Raw genomic sequence first — 18,260 nt, forward strand, 5'->3', positions numbered from 1 at the left:
TCAGCGGTAATATTAGAAGAGCAGAAGCAAAGAGAAACGTTCACACACTGGTGGGAATGAAATAATTTAAGTTGTCTATAGTTCCCCTGGCTTGTTTATTCATGTCGTACCAAGAAACCTGTCGTGATTCAAGAGCAGCAAACAGGAAATGTCTAGTGAGGAGTAGAAGAGCATGAGCATATATGATACTTTATCAAGTACCAAATACTCTTCCAGTATCTGATCATTTCAGGTTTATCGTCCATGAAATTGGTCTCCCCATGCACGGCTTTATTATGTTGTGCATAGTTAAACTTTAACCGTAGATTAACCATAGAGTGAAATGTAAATGATGGTTTCAATTCTGTTCTTTTTGTTTTAATCTGAGTTTTCTTTGAGCTTTTCATCAGATGCTCTCATGCGTTTAGATGCGTAGGCTTTGTGTGTGGGCTTTCTTGGTTTTGGTTTTATTTGTTATTGTTTTTATGACAAGAACTAAATGTTCTGAAAGTTTACAAAAACCTAATTCAGTTTTCTGAACTGAACATTGTAGGATTTGGCTGCTGGTTGTTGATGAAGTTCTTCAGCCTTTTACAGAAAAGGCAGTTGTTGTTTCTCAGGTTTCCTACCTGAGTTAGGAAATGTCCATACATAGAAAGCCTCTTAATTTCTAACTAGCTAAATTTTCAATCCCTAAATGTAATGAAGTTCTACTATTACTCCTTCGCAGAGAGAGAACAAGCACAGGGTTTGCCTCGATTTTGCAGGTGCAAAGCAACGAGTATGATGCTGTAGAACAGGGACTGTTGCAGAAATCTTGACTGGTGCTCTCACCAAGCTTGGAGTGGTGTCTTGCTTTTAATCCTGAGCTTTTTAGAAACCCAGCACCGTCACCTGAACTTGTTCTTGTGTCCTTATGCAAGCTGAGCTGCTGTGTACAGACACAGCGACCCTCTCACAGACTCTTTAAAAAATGATGCTAAGAAACACAAACAAAAACCTTGGAAATTGTCACAAAAAAAGAATTGAACCAGGTGGCAAATGAGGGCAGTGCATCCCCAAAGACAGGAATCCATGTACATTACATCTTGCCTGATTCAAAGGCAGAGCATCCATCTGTAGGAGCTAGAGCTTTCACTAGAGCTTTCTAGGCCTTGCAGCAGCCACAAATTGATCCCTGAGGCTTTTTTTGAAGCATGGACCTCCTGAAAGATGAGCTCTGAACAGTGCTTGTTCTCCTAAAGCTTCTTGTTGGTTCTTATTTTCTTCATTTTCTTAACCTGTTTTTATTACTTGAGATCTGCTATTGTCTTTTGATTTCCCTAATTCTTATAATACCTTATGGGGATAGATGCTTCTTGTTTTTTCTATTATAACGCTGTTTCAATAGCAGTGGCTAATGAATTGGTATCCAGCAGGAATACTTAGGAAAAATTGAACTGAGGCTTGCTGCTCACAGCTGCAGGTTTTGCAGTACTTGAGGGAAATCAAGATTGAAATTTTGGCCATGTTTACTTTTGGTCTATCAGCTCACTTTAAATGAACTTTCTTTTCTTTTATAGCCAAATGACAGCAAGAGGCAGTGGTTGTCTCTGGGGTTAGGGTGGCTGTTTCCTACTTTGTGATGCTGTTATTCCACCAGGTGGCATTTTCAGTAGTTTCCATGGATGTAGTGCATCTGAGTGTGACACAGCAGTTCCTCTCAGCTCTATCCCACATGGAGCTCACGTACTTTCCAAAGAATCTGTTTGGATGCTTTGTACATGTGTTGAACGTCACCACACTGGGATGAAAAACAAAGCTGGGCTGGTATAGCCACAGCAGAAACTTCCCCAGTCATTCTGAGAATCTCAAATATCAGTGGGAACAACCAGAGTGGGAAAAAGATCCACAAGAAAAAAAGAGGGAAAATAAGTAGAGATGTTGGAGATCCAGATGTAAGAAATTACAGTGTGTGCTCTGTTTCCAGCTGGTCCTTCTGATGGGATGTCACTGGGGGGTCTATGTTACCAACAAGCTTGCATTGTAAAGTAAATACCTGGATTTGGGGAGGAACAGAGTACAAGTAGGGTGTAGTGCTAGGAGGTCTGTTAGGGGACCTGGCTTACGGTATGAAATCAGGTAACAAACTGTGCACAATGATTGGTTCTGTAGAGCCTTGTGGAAGGCTGAGTGACACCTTGTGCAGAGAAAGTGCCCCTTTGGTGTACGTTTTGTACTCTGCTGGTCTGGAATGGTTACTTGAATATTGATGTCACTTCCCTACTCAGGACTGTGTGTTTTTGCTGTTGTTGTGTCACATCAGCTGCTTTGAGAGCTTCTCCCTGCCCAAAGCCTGGGAAGATGCGTGTCACGTAGGTGACATTTCTGATCATTGCATTTGTCCACTGAGAGTAGGAAAGCTTCCCATTTCAAATCAGTGCCATGGCAATGCCATCTATCAAGATGTGAATTGTAAGGCAAAATACTGCTCTTCTCCATCACAGGATTGAGTTGCTGTCCTTTACTGCAGAAAGCCAGTGTAAAAAAATCACTATTCCTGTATTGTAGCAGTGAGGTGACGTTGCTTCAATTTCTTCTTCTACTTCTAGGCTCATGGGTTGGTTTATTTGGTGAATCACCTTCTTTGGTTAGGGCAGCATGTGCCGATCCCTGTGCTGGGATGTGTGTGGGTTCACGCCTCTGGGTCTGTTCTCTGACAAGCTGCTTCCCTCCAGCTCCTTCTGTAGGGATTGTGGCTAATTTTTGATAGGAGATTGTGGTGTTTCTTCAGAGGCGGCTGGGTGCCCCAAAATACCTGTTGGGTGTGCCCTGATGTGTTTTCAGGGGAAGGGAGAGGTCTGTTGCATTTCTGGGGCACAAGTGAGCTTTTTCTCCTAAGCCCCACATCTGCAGACTGCAGTACATTGCTTTCTTTAAAACTACCTCTTTGAGAAGCTGTGTTGTTTTTTCTTTTGGTAAATTATAGCTAAAGTCACAACCCCAGCTTTCTGCTTTCCTTCTTCCGTTCTTCCTCCTGCCTCTTACTCAGCTTCCTTATAAGTCTTAGGATTTTTTCTTAACACTGCAAAGTTAGGTTTGACATCAGAAAAATTGGAAAAGTGTGCTGTCTTCTCCCACTGGTCACAAAGATCCTTTCCTGTGGGCTCCCCCTGTGACCAGTGCTCAGCTGGAGGGGATGGTGATGGACAGGGATGGGTCTGCCCAAGGAAGTGGCACTGTTGATAAGCAGAATGTCAGGAGCAATTTATGTGTGATGTATAACATAAACTACAAAACCTGCTTATTCAACCTTTCCATATCCCTGCTGACAGATTTGTTTTAAAATCCTGTGTTTTCTTTCCTTTGGTTATCCTGAAAATCCAATAGACAAGCAGAGGGCTTAGGACACGACCATCTGTCGAAGCCTGCCTTTCCTGTGCCCCTGCACCACCAGCACACTCGTTTTCTATTATTACTTAGCTTGTGTAGTAAAACCATGTCCAGCCATACTGGAGGCAGTAAAACTTTGGAATTCTATTGTAAAAAAACAAACAAAAAACCCACCATTTATTCTGGAAAAAAACACCTTCTGTTTCTTGCCAAAAACTATTAATGATAACAGACAAAGGACTTGGTTGACTCTCAGGTTTCAAGTTGACCTTGCAAAACTAGTAATGGGAGGGCAAGGAGAGAGGAAGAAGTCTCAAGGCCATAGGCAGCAGAGTAATGTATTTCATTGAGTTAGCATGACAAAATACTGAGTGAATTTTGTCTTATACTTCTTTAAAATTAATTTTGAATAAACCCTAACAGTCTGTAGGATCAGCTTGTATTGCTTTTTCCCTTGTTTTATGCAGAACCATTCCAGTTGCTGTCAACTACTAAAAGATGCGCTGACTGCGGCTACATTTGCATTTTGGCTGGAACAGCGGTGTAGCTCTGCAGTGAGTCTCTGCTCATCACCTGCCATTGCTCCACACAGTGTTTGTTCAGATCACCCGGCACTGTTAGTGCCCATGGAATAAAGAAATGCCTTCAGTGGAAACAAAACCAGAGGTCTGCTCCACGGATGCCCTCAGTGTTCTGTGGCCCTCATGGAGAACCGAAGGCTCAAACCAATGCCAGAGACTGAACGTGGCTTCTAACAGCCCAGCTCTGGCAATGCTCTGCCTCAGGGACTGACTAAATGCAGTCTGACAGAAAACCTACACATCATTTGTTGTACACATTGAGAGACATCAGCTTCAAAGTGCTTAAGCCTGGTGGCCCCAATCTACTGCATTCCATAGGCTGCCCAGATGCTGCTTCTTAAAGCATGCATTGCCTCATGGAATTCATTTTCTTTATAAATGAGAGCATGTTGTATAACAGTGCACAGGTATATTGCTAACTTTTATAGGTAACTGGGGGTGGTAGGGTTGCATGTAGCCTCTGCCAGTCAAAGTTTGCACTTCTCTAAAGAGGAAAGGGCTCCGTGGTATTTTATCTCCTTCAGGAAATTACTTTTCTTTATGGCGATGTTTTATCTCAAAGCTGCCATGCCACGGTCAAACTTTTCATCCCAAGTCTTGCAGCTTACATTTGGTGCTGGGTATGAATTCACAGTTGGGTAATTTTAGGTAACACAGATGATTCTTCTGTGGGTTTTTGTTGTTGTTGTTGTGTTGTGTGTGTGTCAGATGCAGAGACAAAGACAGGCAGATAGAAGTGCTACCTGTCTTGGCAACTTTTACTATATTTGATCTCAAATGTCCACCATTCTCTTCTGACGAGTGTTAGGTGCTTGATTGATAATTCTTTAATGCATTCATAGGCTGATAATTACCCTTCACAAAATGCTTATGGAAATTACAACTACAGACATGCTTTGGTTTTTTCTTCTCTATCATTGTGTCTGTGGAAACTTACTGTTGTCTCACGTGTAGTGCCCTTGTGGTCTCCAAAACTGAAGTGTTTCACTGCTTGTCCAACTACCCAAAGACATTGTGGGATTGTGAGCTCTATGTTGTGAACTTGGTTTTCTATTATGTCTGGCGCTTCTTTAATATTATATTTTCCCCCATGTACTCTTGTCAGATTCTTACCTCCACTGTCCACACGTTTCCATGGTTGTTTTATGTACTTTTTGTACTATGGTGCCCAAAACATTTCTTAATTCTTCTACACTTGGTCTAGTACTTTAGCAGACATGAAATATTTGAATAGTGTGTTCTAGTAGCACTTTTCATGTGCAAGAACTGGACTGCGTGGGTTTACTCTGTATTTTATATTTGTATTGATTTTGCTATATCTGTCCCGCTGTTGCTATTATTGCTAGTTTTATTTCTGCCCTTGATGTTTTGTATCTGAAAAAAAAAAAAAAAAAAAAAAAAAGGAACATTAACAAATGAAATTAGGAAGAAGCTGAATGTAGCATGTTCCTATTCAGCATCATTAAGGGCAGCTGGGATGTTCAGGGGACAAGTTGCAGTCACGGATGTTTAGGTGCAGGGATGTAGCTCTGGGGAGTTGGTGCTGTGAGCACGAACTGAAACCTCACGCTGATCTTTGCATTAGCTTTCTTGGTTCCTTGTTCTTGTTTGGGAAAGTTTTACTTGGCACCATTCTGTGATAAACTGTTTCCTTTACCATAGTGATGTACAAAGATCTGTCTGGGCAGCAGAAGTGGTCATCCAGGAGCAGGTGATGCAAAGAGGGTGCGCACCATGCACCCTTCCTTGTGATGGGAACCCTCTGGGCACAAAGTGCTCTAACAAATCCTGATGCTCCCTTTCCTTTTTATTCTGAGAAAATAACACTCTTGTAGCATTTAGAATTGGTATTTTAACGTTTTTGTTAGTATCTATCACAAAAGACACGTCTATATCTCTGGAAACTGAAGTGGCTCAGATGTCTGAGAGATGTTCCTTCACTTAAATGTGTGAAACATCGGCTCTGATGGGCCTTCCATCTGCTCTTAATAGATGTGTTTTACTTGTGTAAAAGTTCTTTGGAGATATTCAAGACCTGCCTGGACACCTACCTGTGTGACCTGGTGTAGGGAACCTGTTTTGGCAGGGGGGTTGGACTCGATGATCTCTGGAGGTCCCATCCAACTCCTACAATTCTGTGATTCTCAAATTAGGACCAGTTGTTAAGTACAGGAAGCAATGTTTAAAAAAAGGACATCTGTCCCAACCTTAAATTTTCAACTTCACATTCTAAAACAAGTCAGTATGGGAGTGGAAAAGTGAGTTGCATTGTAAATGCCAGCTTTTATCTGTTCATTTTAGAAAATGAGAAAAAAACAACCATTAGTGTTTTCTTAACACCCCACTGTCCACTGGGTTTTCAATAAATTTTTAAAGAACCACTCTTTCAATACTTTGTATTTATAAGGAAACTCCATATAAACGTGGCATTTAGGCAACGCCGTTCTATCAGTTATGCTGAAAATGATCAGAGGGGTTTCTACTCGGTACAAGCTAAGCAGCTTTCAAATTTCATGTAATCCATAGTACGTGAGGGACTTTGAACTGTCTGTTATGTAATATTAATTCTGTTTTTCCTAAAATCAGAATCTTGACGTGACAAGCTGCCTTTTGCCTGCTGTTCCATGTAGCTCCATGTATAGAGTGTTTTTTCTATTCTGTGTACCTCTGCTCAGTGATTCAGTTGCAGCTGATGATGCAGGATATCCGCTTGTCAGGTTTTGAAATTACTTTCAAAATGACCTAATGAAAACCAGACCCACAGTGTGTTCTCCTGTTAATCAACAGGCAAAAAATATGGCAGCTGTACAAAGAACTTCACATAAATACAGCTACTTCTGTCTCACTGACCTTAGCAAGAATTACTCTTGAGAAACTCTCTGAAGATTGTGCAGTAGGCAATTTCTTGTTAATTCTTGGAAACCAATGAGACTTTTCTGTGAAGTTACGTTATAAGAACATTCTGTGCACCTTGCTGGATGCAGTTTGTTGCTACCCCAGACAGCATTTATGAAACAAATGAGAAGAGGTTCCTAATCTGATTCTCCACAGACTTTCTTCTTTGTGCAAGTGGGAGTAAACTGCTTCCATTCTGCTTTTGCAGGGATGATGATATCAGATGCAAGATTCCTGAGAGTCATACTTCATTATGAAGTGCTTTATTATGTCTGAAATTCCAGAGTGGCTCACACACACAAATTCGTGGAGGCTGTACGTGAATCCTCCAGAAATTGGAGGATCTGAAAACTGTCATTACCATCAGCTTCTCATAATCTTCAGTTCTCATGATAAAAACACTTCTTAAGACTGTAGCTCGGGAGATTGCTATCTGTTCTCTATGGCTTTAATTGCAGTTTTTCACTAGTTCAGCCAGTGACATTTCTTTAGCAGGTGGTTGGGTTGGGTTTGCTTCTCCACTGAGATGTAATACTCACAAGCAAAAAAGGCCACGTATTCCTTTTTAAATGGGCAACTTATGCTAACGTTATGAATTGAAAAAGAGGAAATACAAATAACAGAGGAGTTTTTCAGGCCCCACGGGTGGTCTAAACCAAATGTGCTATTAATAAAGTAAACAAAGGAGTGAGCATGCAACAGACTGTAGCCAAAAGTTCCCCCTGAGACTTTCATTGAGCTCCATTTTTTTTATGCTCATTCTAATCATTTTCCATTTTTTCATGGTTTTCAGCTTTAAAAGCAGCAGCTTGCGGCAGGAACAGGGATAGTTCGTTTGGAAACAAGGGCAGGGGGCAAGGCAAAAGAAAGCAGAACAAATTTGGCCGAATTCGAAACTAACATCTTAGCAGAAAAATGTGCGGACGGTGGAAGGCCTGAAGTGCTCTCTTCAGGAAACAGAATGCAATATCTGCGTGAGTGTTAATACGGTAACAGCTGGAAGGATCAGCTTGAGAGCAGGTTACTGATTAGGTTGGAAGGAGCTCTGAGTCATCAGCTTTTTTGATGCTCTTTTCAGCAAATAAATAAATAATTCTTGAAATTTCCCTGACTGCAATTTCCTTTTAAGTGTCATTCCTCAACTTTAAAGAAAAAAAACAAAAAAAGCTTCCCAGTTCCAAACCTTCAAACTCTCTGCACTGCCATTAGTGAGGTGATGAGGAAGGTGGAAAGAAACAGCTGTTTGCTTGAAAAACCATATTGCAGGCTGAGGGTCGGCCTTAACACCTCCTACTTTGATTCCGAGGCAGTTCCTGTGCCAGGGGAAAGCACAACGAGATCCTCATTTTCCTCTTTCTCGAGTCGCTCTCCTACCAGATAGAAACCTCCCCAGCTCCTTGCCCTGCTCAGGTTTTGGCAGGCAGTGGTCCGGCTCCTCAGTCACCATCTCTCTTCAGTCATCATGGTTGCTTCTCCCATTGGCATCATGTGAATTGCTGCTGATCTCTGTATCCTGCATTGCCATGGTGTCTCTGGTTTGAAAGGAGTTCATTACCGTGGCTTTTCTTTTCTGTACAAAGCACATCATACAGAGGCAAAGCACGCTCCTTTTTTTGTTTTGTTTCCCCACATGCCACTGCTTGTCCAGTTCAAAGGCATTCTTCACTGCTGCTTTCTTTGTGCAAGTACTCAGTCATATAGATTTTCCTTCACCAAAGCACAGAATCAAAGAATGTGGTACCCAGGGAAAGATGCTATTCTTTTTCTTTTTGCAGATAGAAGAAAATTGTTTTGTTTTCACGATTCCCAGGAGACCAACCCCACTTTCTTGTCAAAACAACATGAGAAAAAAAAAATAGATATCTTTATTCTGAATGATTCTAAAGATCATTTGAAGGTACTGTTTATTTGAAACCTCTATTTCCTGAGAAAACAAAAAACCTCTTTTTGTTTGAGTAGGCATGGAAATCTCTCTTTCCCTTAAATTTCTGTAACTGAAAGGACTGTGTCTAAGCTATTGTTTTCTGCTAGAGCAAGTTGTCTTGCTATACAGCTGGATGTATTTGCTTTGGAATATCAAAAATACACTCAAACTCAGATGCAAACCAGCGGTCTTTTCTTGTCTTGTCTGATGGGTGACTGGCATAAAAAAGAAAAAAAAGGCTGAAGCATCCTTTTGAGCATCAAAATAATCTCAAAGACACAGAGAACTCGGTGAGGTAAGGAGCTTCTTCTAGCAGTGCAGAGGATGCTGGGCTGGAGGTTGCCGTTCTATAATGAAAGGCCAAATGAGAGGAGTGGCTTCCATGTCAGCCTTCTGCTATACTTGACATCCTGCCTTGTGCCACTCATGGCAGTAGAGCAGTTTTTTGAAGCTGTGTCTGGAAGACAGAGAAGGCTTCAATTAGCATTAGGATAAGAACAGCTTTGTAAAGCTGATCTGTAGGGTGAGCTGAAGTGATGCTGTACGGATGAGTAACTCTTCTTGCTTGGTAAGCTCGCTTTTGCAGTAACACTTCAACAGCAAGAACGCAAAATGTGGCAGCAGCCCTCTGTAGTCTTAAGCTGTTGCCACGAGCTGTCACCTTGATTACCTGACTAATGGATATTTAAACCTGTCAGTGGCCTTGGCACAGCACGATTCTTTTCTTTCTCTTTTTTTTTCTTTTCCTTTGAGCACAAAGCCAAACCCCCAAATCTTACTGTGTTTTCCCCTTTGCTTATCAAGATGAAAGTCTGGTTAGGTATAAGAGCTAAACCAAGCTCAGAAAAAGCCGATTAGAGCACAGCAATCCTTTGTGCAACGTCACCTTCTACTGCAGCAATATCCTTATTTTCCCATTGCTCTTTATCTATTGCTGCCATTTTGCACTTTGGCTAGAACCCACTTTGGCTGCCCTTTACTAAAGTGTATTGTGAACCCCGGTAAACGTATGCATTAAGGAAATTTACTTCAGATAAAGTAATTATCCAAGCCACAGCACAAAAAAAATTGAAGCAAATCTAGTCTCATTAAATTAATGATGACATTAGTAGGTCTCATCCTTTTGACTTCATTTTTATTCGTGGCTAGAAGAAGAAAAACAAACATCTCAGTGATATCTCAAGTTCAAGTGCAGGACTAGAAAACAAGAGCAGGAAGGGAGAAGTATTGTGAACAAAAAACAATGACTTTTGGACTCAAGTATCTATTTTTTTCCGCTGTAAATTTTGCCAAATGTTAAATTTTATTTTTTGTGACGCATCTTTTCCATCACCCATTTCCCTGGATTTTGTTGCTTTGTGCTATTTTAATCTGTAGTAATAAATAAGAGGAAATGTACTCGTTATCAGAAAGTATTGAACTACAGTTCTAGTTTCCTGAAGATGTATTTTCAGTATAAAAATGTTTTCAATTCTTTTTTCACCCTTCAGTGTAGAACCATTCATTCTCTGCTGTGGCCAACTATGATTTATTTGCCTGCAGTTGCTTAGTTTTAAGGTGGTTGTAGTGTATAAGCACGACAGAAAGTGGGTAGCAGGACTGAAGACAGGGAAACACTAAATTGGCATAAGGATAGATAATTTTAAGAAAAAACATAAACCTCTTCCTTCTTATAAGAACAGATATTGTCAAAAGTTGTTTGGATTTTCCACCGAGTTTATAAAGCTTCTTTAACACAGAGATAATGATTTCTTTTATGTCTTTCAGTCAGATTATTGGCTTGAAAATCTGAAGGCTGTGAATTTTATGAGAGAAAATCCTTGAATTCTGTGTATCCCTATCCATTTATGCCATTGCTATGACACAGATTTGTAGTGAAACTTTTAAGTCTCTGATATAAATGGGGATGATGATCAGCATCATGTTTCTGATGCAGTTAGTCACAAATATGAAAAAAATACCAGTGCTTACTGAGTTCAGCGGACTGGAAAGGTCAAGGCAGACGTTAATATGTGGCCTTGGACTTTCTGCAGGGATAAACTGCAGACACACAATCCAATTTTTGCAATTAAGTTTTGCTGAGGGTTCTTGGCTCCCTCTGAGTTGCAAACCATTGTCTGGGAACAGCTGCTTTAATTCTGAGCTATTCATTGTAATGTCTGCTTTTCAATTGTTTTGTACGATGTCTTATTGTGAGTGGGGTTTTATGTAACTTCCATCAAATATCAGATGGATCAGGAATTGTTAAAATACTTGCATTAGTTCCGTATGGAACTTCTGCCTCCTTTTCTGCTACAGTGAGCATTGTTGTTGATTCAAAATTCAAGACTTGAGCTTGATTAAGATCTTTGTAGGAAGACTATGGAGCAGATGATATCTTACAGGCATTCAGCTGTGTAGGTTCATGAAGGATGCTGCAGAATCTGTTGCGGACAAAGCCTTTCAAGCCCAAAGCCTTTTTGCTCATGCTGGATGCAGAGCATAAAGACTTGAGGGCTGTTGTAGGTGAATTCAGTTTGAGATAGCAGTGTTTTCCATTTGACTTGGAGTCCATGAGTGTTTTGGAGCTGAGAACATAAATTGTTCTTCACTAACAGACCTGTACAGCTTTTGGTTTTGAATCAATGCACATAATACTTCCTATACATTTAGGAGGAACACTGATGAGAATGTGAAACTGTAACCATAAAATACAGATTCTTTTCACCTCCAGTTATGACTTGCATTACTGTGGTATTTTGTTCTCTTTTTTAATTATCTTTATTTTTATGGTAACTGTTTTGACTTACATATAATGTCATCCATACAAGTTGTTCTGAGTAGGTACATTAGGTGTGATAAGATGTAGGACACCTGGATTATTTCACCAGGACATATTCTGGCCCAAACGATGCTGTGTGCAGAAATAAAATCAAGTAAAGAATGGAGTAAAATTTATATTTTTGGTAGATTTCATTTTGTTTTCTGTATGAAATGTTTTTAGGACCCCGTATAAGATACAGAGAAGAAAGCTTTCTCTGTTTGCCAGATATGTTTGGCTTTCTCTTCAGTGTGAAAGTATTGTCCACTTTTCGAGCATAAACCAATGCTACCAAGTGTGTGGAAAAGGTTTAATTAATTTATGCTCCCTTTGCTGGCCTTAGAACTGTGCCACACAGATCTATCTTATACCTTTAAAACTTGCAATGACTGTATGGAAATTGAGAGAACATTGATGGGAATTAGGATAATGTTTTCATCTGGAAGATCCAGCAGCTCTAAGCAATGTATAATGGCATTTCTGAAGTAACCTTACAAAAACATTGGGAGCTTTAAGAAAAGAAACAAAGAAGGTATTTTGTGATGTGTGTGTACATCCAGTTTCAGCAGATGTGCAGACTGTTAGCGTGGTATAGGGGAACTGTACATCTGCCATCCATAGCACTGTGCACTGCATCCAAAAACTGTTCCATGTTTTTTACCTGCTCCTTAATGAAAATCTTATTTGCACTACAGTATGGAAAAGCAGAATTGAACTGATCAGATGGTTCAAAATTAATTGAAATAGCCCAAGCTTGTCTGACACTGAGGTGCAAGACCTGTTGTGCCTGGGAACATTGTTTTGATAGAGATCACTTAAGAACTATTACGTATTCTTTTGTGTTTGTTTGTTTTTTTTTTAAGCTGGACCTGTGATCTGCAGAATGCTAACATACCCTCCAACTCGAAGAGCCTTAATTGTGGGTTGTGGTCTGCAGATGTTTCAACAACTGTCAGGGATTAACACCGTCATGTATGTATCTGCTGCTTGCTTCTCTTTTAAAAATATTAAAGAAAAAAACATAAGGAAAAGAAAAAAAGAATTGGACCAATAGCAGTTGTAGGTGGCCTTCTGGGCAAAATTTGACATATGAAAAATGGAGCATGAGGGCTGGAATGCTGGTTTTAAATCTGTATATTGACATATTTGGCATCTCGGAAAAATGGTGCAAGATGTTAGTACAAGGGTAGACGTTTGTGTAGAGATGACATTGCAAACAACTCTGAGAGAGACATTATTATATGTTAAGGTTTACAGCACAAGCTATTCAGTCATAGATAAGAAGGTACTCTTATGGCTTGCATTTGTGTGCAAATAAATCAAAATACTTTGGGCATGAGTCTGTTGACCATGTAAACAGGATGGAAAATTACTGTGAAGTGCTGCAGAAAGTAAGATGCTAAGGGAAGAAGCATTTGCCTTATCATATGTTCTATTACGTGTGCAAAGACTCAGCAAATGTGGAGATGAAGAAGAATATATTGGGTTTCCTGATAAGCTGTCATGATAAATGTACAATGCACAAGACCTACTTTAAGATGAAATTACTGCTGAGCTTCCCTTCAAGAGTAACCATAATAATCATGATTTCTCTGTTACTTAAGAGGGAGTCTAAGATACATTGTGGTAACATTTTATAGAGAGATTACATCTGAATGAGGAAGCTGGTTAGGAAACAGTTAAAAGGAACAGCTAAAATAATAATGCTTTTAGTGTATTGAGAGCTACTGTATTAAATATTAGAGTAAATATCTACCATCTATTATAAGGGGGGTGGAGGGGAACCAAACAGTATTGTTAAACTGCAAAGAAGGGAAGTCCAAAATAGACTTTATAAAGGGTGACATTATAAAGCGGAAATTGTAACACAAGGTGAAAAAGAAGAGAATGCATAACTGCTAAGTTATCTGTAAAAATCAGAAGACGGGCACAGAAGGAGCTCTGAAGAAATATTTGGGCACTGCAGAGGAAGTGACATAAAGGGGTCTTTAGGCCCAGTACAGGTCAAGGCATGAGAACAGTAGCAGGAGATAAATCTGTAGTGGCAGATCCTTAAAGACCATTATTGCATCTGTGTTGATTATGGAATCATAGAATCATAGAATTACCCTGGTTGGAAAAGACCTTGAAGGTCATCAAGTCCAACCGCAGCCTAACCATAGTACCCTAACTCTAACAACCCTCTGCTAAATCATATCCCTGAGCACCACATCCATACGGCTCTTAAACACATCCAGGGATGGCAATTCAACCACCTCCTTGGGGAACCTATGGAGGAAATATGAAAATTCCCACAGTAGAGCCTACTTAAGATGTCTCACGTGGACCATTGCAAATTGTAGTGTTAGGAGAAGGAATTTTAGAATGAGCAGATTAAAATGAATAACAAATTGTCTAGATCTAATCAGGGTGCACTCAACAGGTCTGGACTATTTCAAATGCATACCTAACCGAATTTGGAAATGTAGCTTTCTCTGTTTGAAGCTGCAGCTCATAAAGTTTTATTTCTCCCCATATCAAAATTAAAACTGTCATGGAGTTGAAGAAGAAGGTGTATGTTTATAAATATGAAAAATATATGCACAAGGGAAGTAGGATAATGAAGAAAAAACAACACGATTGTTGGATGCAGGCTATAGCTTGCAAGTCTAATGGGTAGGAGAGTTGGTGGGTATGCAAGGACTGTGCCATACTGTCCAACCACACTTGTCCATGGCAGCCAGATTCTTCAGGAAGTCACATGGTCACAAAAGTAAGCAGATAGTCCTCCTTGGTTAATTACTTTTTAAGATAAAAAAACAAAGGATAAGAAGAAAATATCGCAGTGGAGGGAAATCCTGTGTAGAATCCGACAGGAATCTGCTTGAAGATCTTTTCTGTTTGGCTTTTTTAAGTTTATGAAGGAGGGTAAACAGCAAAAAAACCAGCTTGTACTCGTACACTGTTCAGAAGGTTAATATCCCCAAATCTGTGAAAATGACCCGTTGTGGGAAAATAACACAAAATAACCAGTAAAGTGGCAAAAGTGTTCATTTTACAATACAGTGCAGCCATGCTTGCTGGGGAGAGTTGTCTCGATATCTTGAAACTGAGTATAATTCAATATAATAACAACAATGATTTCCATGATCAGTCTGGAACAGTTCAAACACCTGTAGATATCCTTTTTTTAAAGAAAAAAAATATATAAATGGATAAAGCAGGTTGTATATGGGGAAATGGATCCCTGTGTTTGAACACGGTAATTAGAACTCTACAACTGGGAAAAGAAATAAGCTGAGAAGAAATGTGTTACACATATAAAGTTTCTAATGCTGTGTGGAAGTTGGAGAGGTTATGATTAGTAATTAATTCTTACATCAGTTTTGTTGAGTCCCGGTTCTTACCTAATGGTAGGTTTAAAATAAACACAAGGAAACGTTTTTTTCATGCAATGCATAATTACAGAGTGGACCTCATTGCCATGGGAAGTTGGATGTTATGGATGCCAAAAGTAGAAATAAATTTAGAAGGTAATCAGAGAACTTGATGTAATAAACCTTATATAAATATTATTATAGTTGATATGGATGCAACCTCTGGCCAAGGACAGTCATTTTTGCATGTTGTTTCTTGCTGCTCTGGGGATGTTTTCCTAGGCTAGTTCCAAAACCTGATAGTTTGTCAGGTTTGTGACTCTGCTGGGTTGACTCTGCTTATATCAACCTTCACATGTTTTAAAATCTCAAACTACTTTCTCTGTAGGAGGTTTTGCAAATAGTTTGGAATTGACCTAATTTGCTTTTGGATGTGTAGGTGGACAGAATTGCAATAGAACATTTCTGAATCCTGACTTTAAAATACGAAAATGCCTACCATAAACACTTGAAGGCACTGTTGTGAAATGCCTGACTTGTAAACCACCTGCAATATCTAATATTTTTAAGCAGTCTTGTATAAGAAAATTCTTATTTATCAAGTATGCAAGATAAACATTCTCTTATGAAAGGATACTTTTCAAATAGAAGTAAGCATCTGTCTATTGATGGTTCGCTTGCACAGAACCTGATGATTGCTTTTTAATGCAGTAATTGAACGGTTCCTTGTGGAACTGTCAGATTGAATTAATTTTCTAAAGAATACTTTTCTCTCCGTAACATTTAGTTCTGTGTTCTGGGATTTCAGTTTTGTAGCAGCAGGAAAATGGAGATTGTAGGACTGTGTGGGTTTTACTGGTTTTGCAAAATCAGTTACCAGAACCCATTGATTGTAAAAAATGTTTTGATGTTTGCTATTCACTGTAACTTCCTGGTGCTGCTGCGCGCCCTCCAAGGAGAGTAACAAAGTCCATTTGTAGTTGGATTTCTCTTGGGAATGGTGAAACAAGAACTCAAAGAATATTGGTAAGAATTCTTGAGGACTGTGCCCTTGCCATGCTGTTGTGCAGTAAGCTGATGTAGTTTCATATTGTGTCAGCCGTGTATGCTCATATGTCATCCAACTTTGGGGAATCAGGAGCTGTAGTCCTGAACAAAATGTTATTGAAATGGTGAGAACAGCATGCAGAGCAACCTCTGCATTGAGGGGGTGGATCTAAAAAAGACACAGAATGTAAAAATAGGCTAAGGAGCGTGTGACTCTTATGGGAACAAATGCTAGCATGATAAATTTAGCCATTAAAAGGATAAAGCTCGGTGACCTATTACTTTGATTCCTTTTTGTTCCCCTTAAGAACACAAATACCACTGCTGGAGGTGATGCCCCAAGTAGAAAAAATGTTTCCTTTTTGTCAAAGCTTCAGCCTGTAAAAGATAAAGTCAGACAGTTTTAGGCAACCATCTCTGACACTTCTGCAGGCAGGTCTGAAATGGCTTAACTTTCCAGTTTCTTGTCATTCTGGTATTTTCTCTTGAAACGGAAGCTCATTCTTTCAAGCCTAGTTTATCAAATCTGTCTGACAAGATTCTGAGAAAGGCCCTGGGAAGGAAGTTGGTACTCCAGAATACAGCAAGTTAGCTATCTAATAATAACATGTCAGGAGTGTGCTGAAGCAGTGGTATGCAGGTGTGTTCAAGCCCACTGTGACTGTTCTTAAAACATGGGAGGAAAGGACCATTTTATGGCAAAACTGTAAGCTCAATTTTCCCATTGGTTCCTTCCTTTAATAACACTAATTGTAACAATAAAAGTCAGAAGATGTTTCTGTGGGGCAGGAAGAAGGCAAGGCTTGAAGGATTTGGTTATTTCAGACCATCTGATGAAAAACTTCAGTAGAGGAGAAAGAAGCAGAGACCTCAGTCAGTGTTTTAGTAATATTCTCTAGCGAATTTAGCGATATTCAGTAGATAGCGATATCTTAGCAAGACTGACTTCTGAAAACACTCCTGACGCTACGCAGCTTTACTGCACTTGAAAGCAAAAAAGAATCACGGGAAAGAAAGCTTTTGGAACAATCCTGAGTTCCCTTGAATACTAAGCAGTAATTTAGCCATAATTGGAGGCAGCTCAGTATTGTCTTGTCAGAAGTCCATGAAAGTATTGTCACCTGTACTGGCATTTTCAGGTCTAGCCGGTGTCCCTTCATGCAGACTGATTGTGCCCTGGTAAAGACCATTCCTATGAGCTCTGAGACAGCTGCAACATCTTGATTGTATGTCTGTTCTCACAAAACTTTAAGAATAAAGTGGCTTTATAAAAGCCTGACAAAATACTGTGCGGCTGAAACAGTATGCTTAATGTGATGTTAATTTAGTCATTGGCCAGTATCTCTTCACATTGTGCTGGAAAAGCTTTCTGTAGCACAAATGTGGTATAATGTATCAACAAGGAACAATTAAGGCCTTCAGCATTTTGGTTAACATTTAGGCTCCTGTTTTTGCATATATGGCCTGTTTTTCCTGGTTAACAAAATGTCCTTTCATTGTTAAGAAATCCTTGCATCTCCTAAAAGTTAAGTGAATCCACATGTAAAATATATTAATGTCTGGATCTGATCCACAGATCAAATTTTGAGCTTTACCAGTTTTGGGGTTTTAATCTTTGCAAGTGAACTAAAGAAGAAGAAAAAGTAAAAACAAGCAACTTTTTTTCAACTGGCAAGAAATAGGAAGTGGAAGACATTACTGTATGGGGAAGGAAAAAGACTCAAAGCAATGAGAGATGAGGGAAAGCTGTGGAAAAGAAAGGACAAGACAAAAGATGACAAGAGGAGGTTGTACAACAAATGGAAATGGAAGGTTTGAAGATAAGAATATTAAGAACAATTAATATGAGAAATGAATGAACACCATGCTGAATGTAAGTAAGAGAAAGAAAGAGAAAAGGAACAAGGCTGGAAAGAGGCCAGGATACTTCTAAAGTGTAATGGATGCTGGAGAGGAGCTTAATAGAATCAAAGAGTATTTCCTGACGGCTTTAACAGCTGGGTCTATTGTGCAGCAGTTACAGAGCTCCAACCTGTGAGGAGCTGTAAACTTTGACTCCTGTCAGCTGCTGAGCATCAGTCAGTATTCAGCTGTCCTGAGAAATACAGCCCTGGGGGAGCAGCATGTGATTTAACCCTCAGGGATTGGGAAAAACTCTGCTTTGAATTCCAATTCTTACGCTCTTTCTTTCTTTCTTTCTTTCTTTCTTTCTTTCTTTCTTTCTTTCTTTCTTTCTTTCTCTCTTTCTCTCTTTCTCTCTTTCTCTCTTTCTCTCTTTCTCTCTTTCTCTCTTTCTCTCTTTCTCT

General features: G+C 39.6%; 1 protein-coding gene across 1 annotated transcript in view; it reads left to right on the plus strand.

Annotated features, from left to right (window-relative positions):
* Positions 1 to 18,260, plus strand: part of SLC2A13 (solute carrier family 2 member 13) — a 118,969-nt gene that overhangs the window by 40,671 nt on the left and 60,038 nt on the right. The window contains exon 4 of the mRNA XM_015851573.2: positions 12,415 to 12,523. Within this exon, the coding sequence (XP_015707059.1) occupies positions 12,415 to 12,523 (109 nt within the window). The remainder of the gene's footprint in view (positions 1 to 12,414; positions 12,524 to 18,260) is intronic.

This window comes from Coturnix japonica, chromosome 1, assembly GCF_001577835.2.
Source record: "Coturnix japonica isolate 7356 chromosome 1, Coturnix japonica 2.1, whole genome shotgun sequence".
Classification (NCBI taxonomy): Eukaryota; Metazoa; Chordata; class Aves; order Galliformes; family Phasianidae; genus Coturnix; species Coturnix japonica.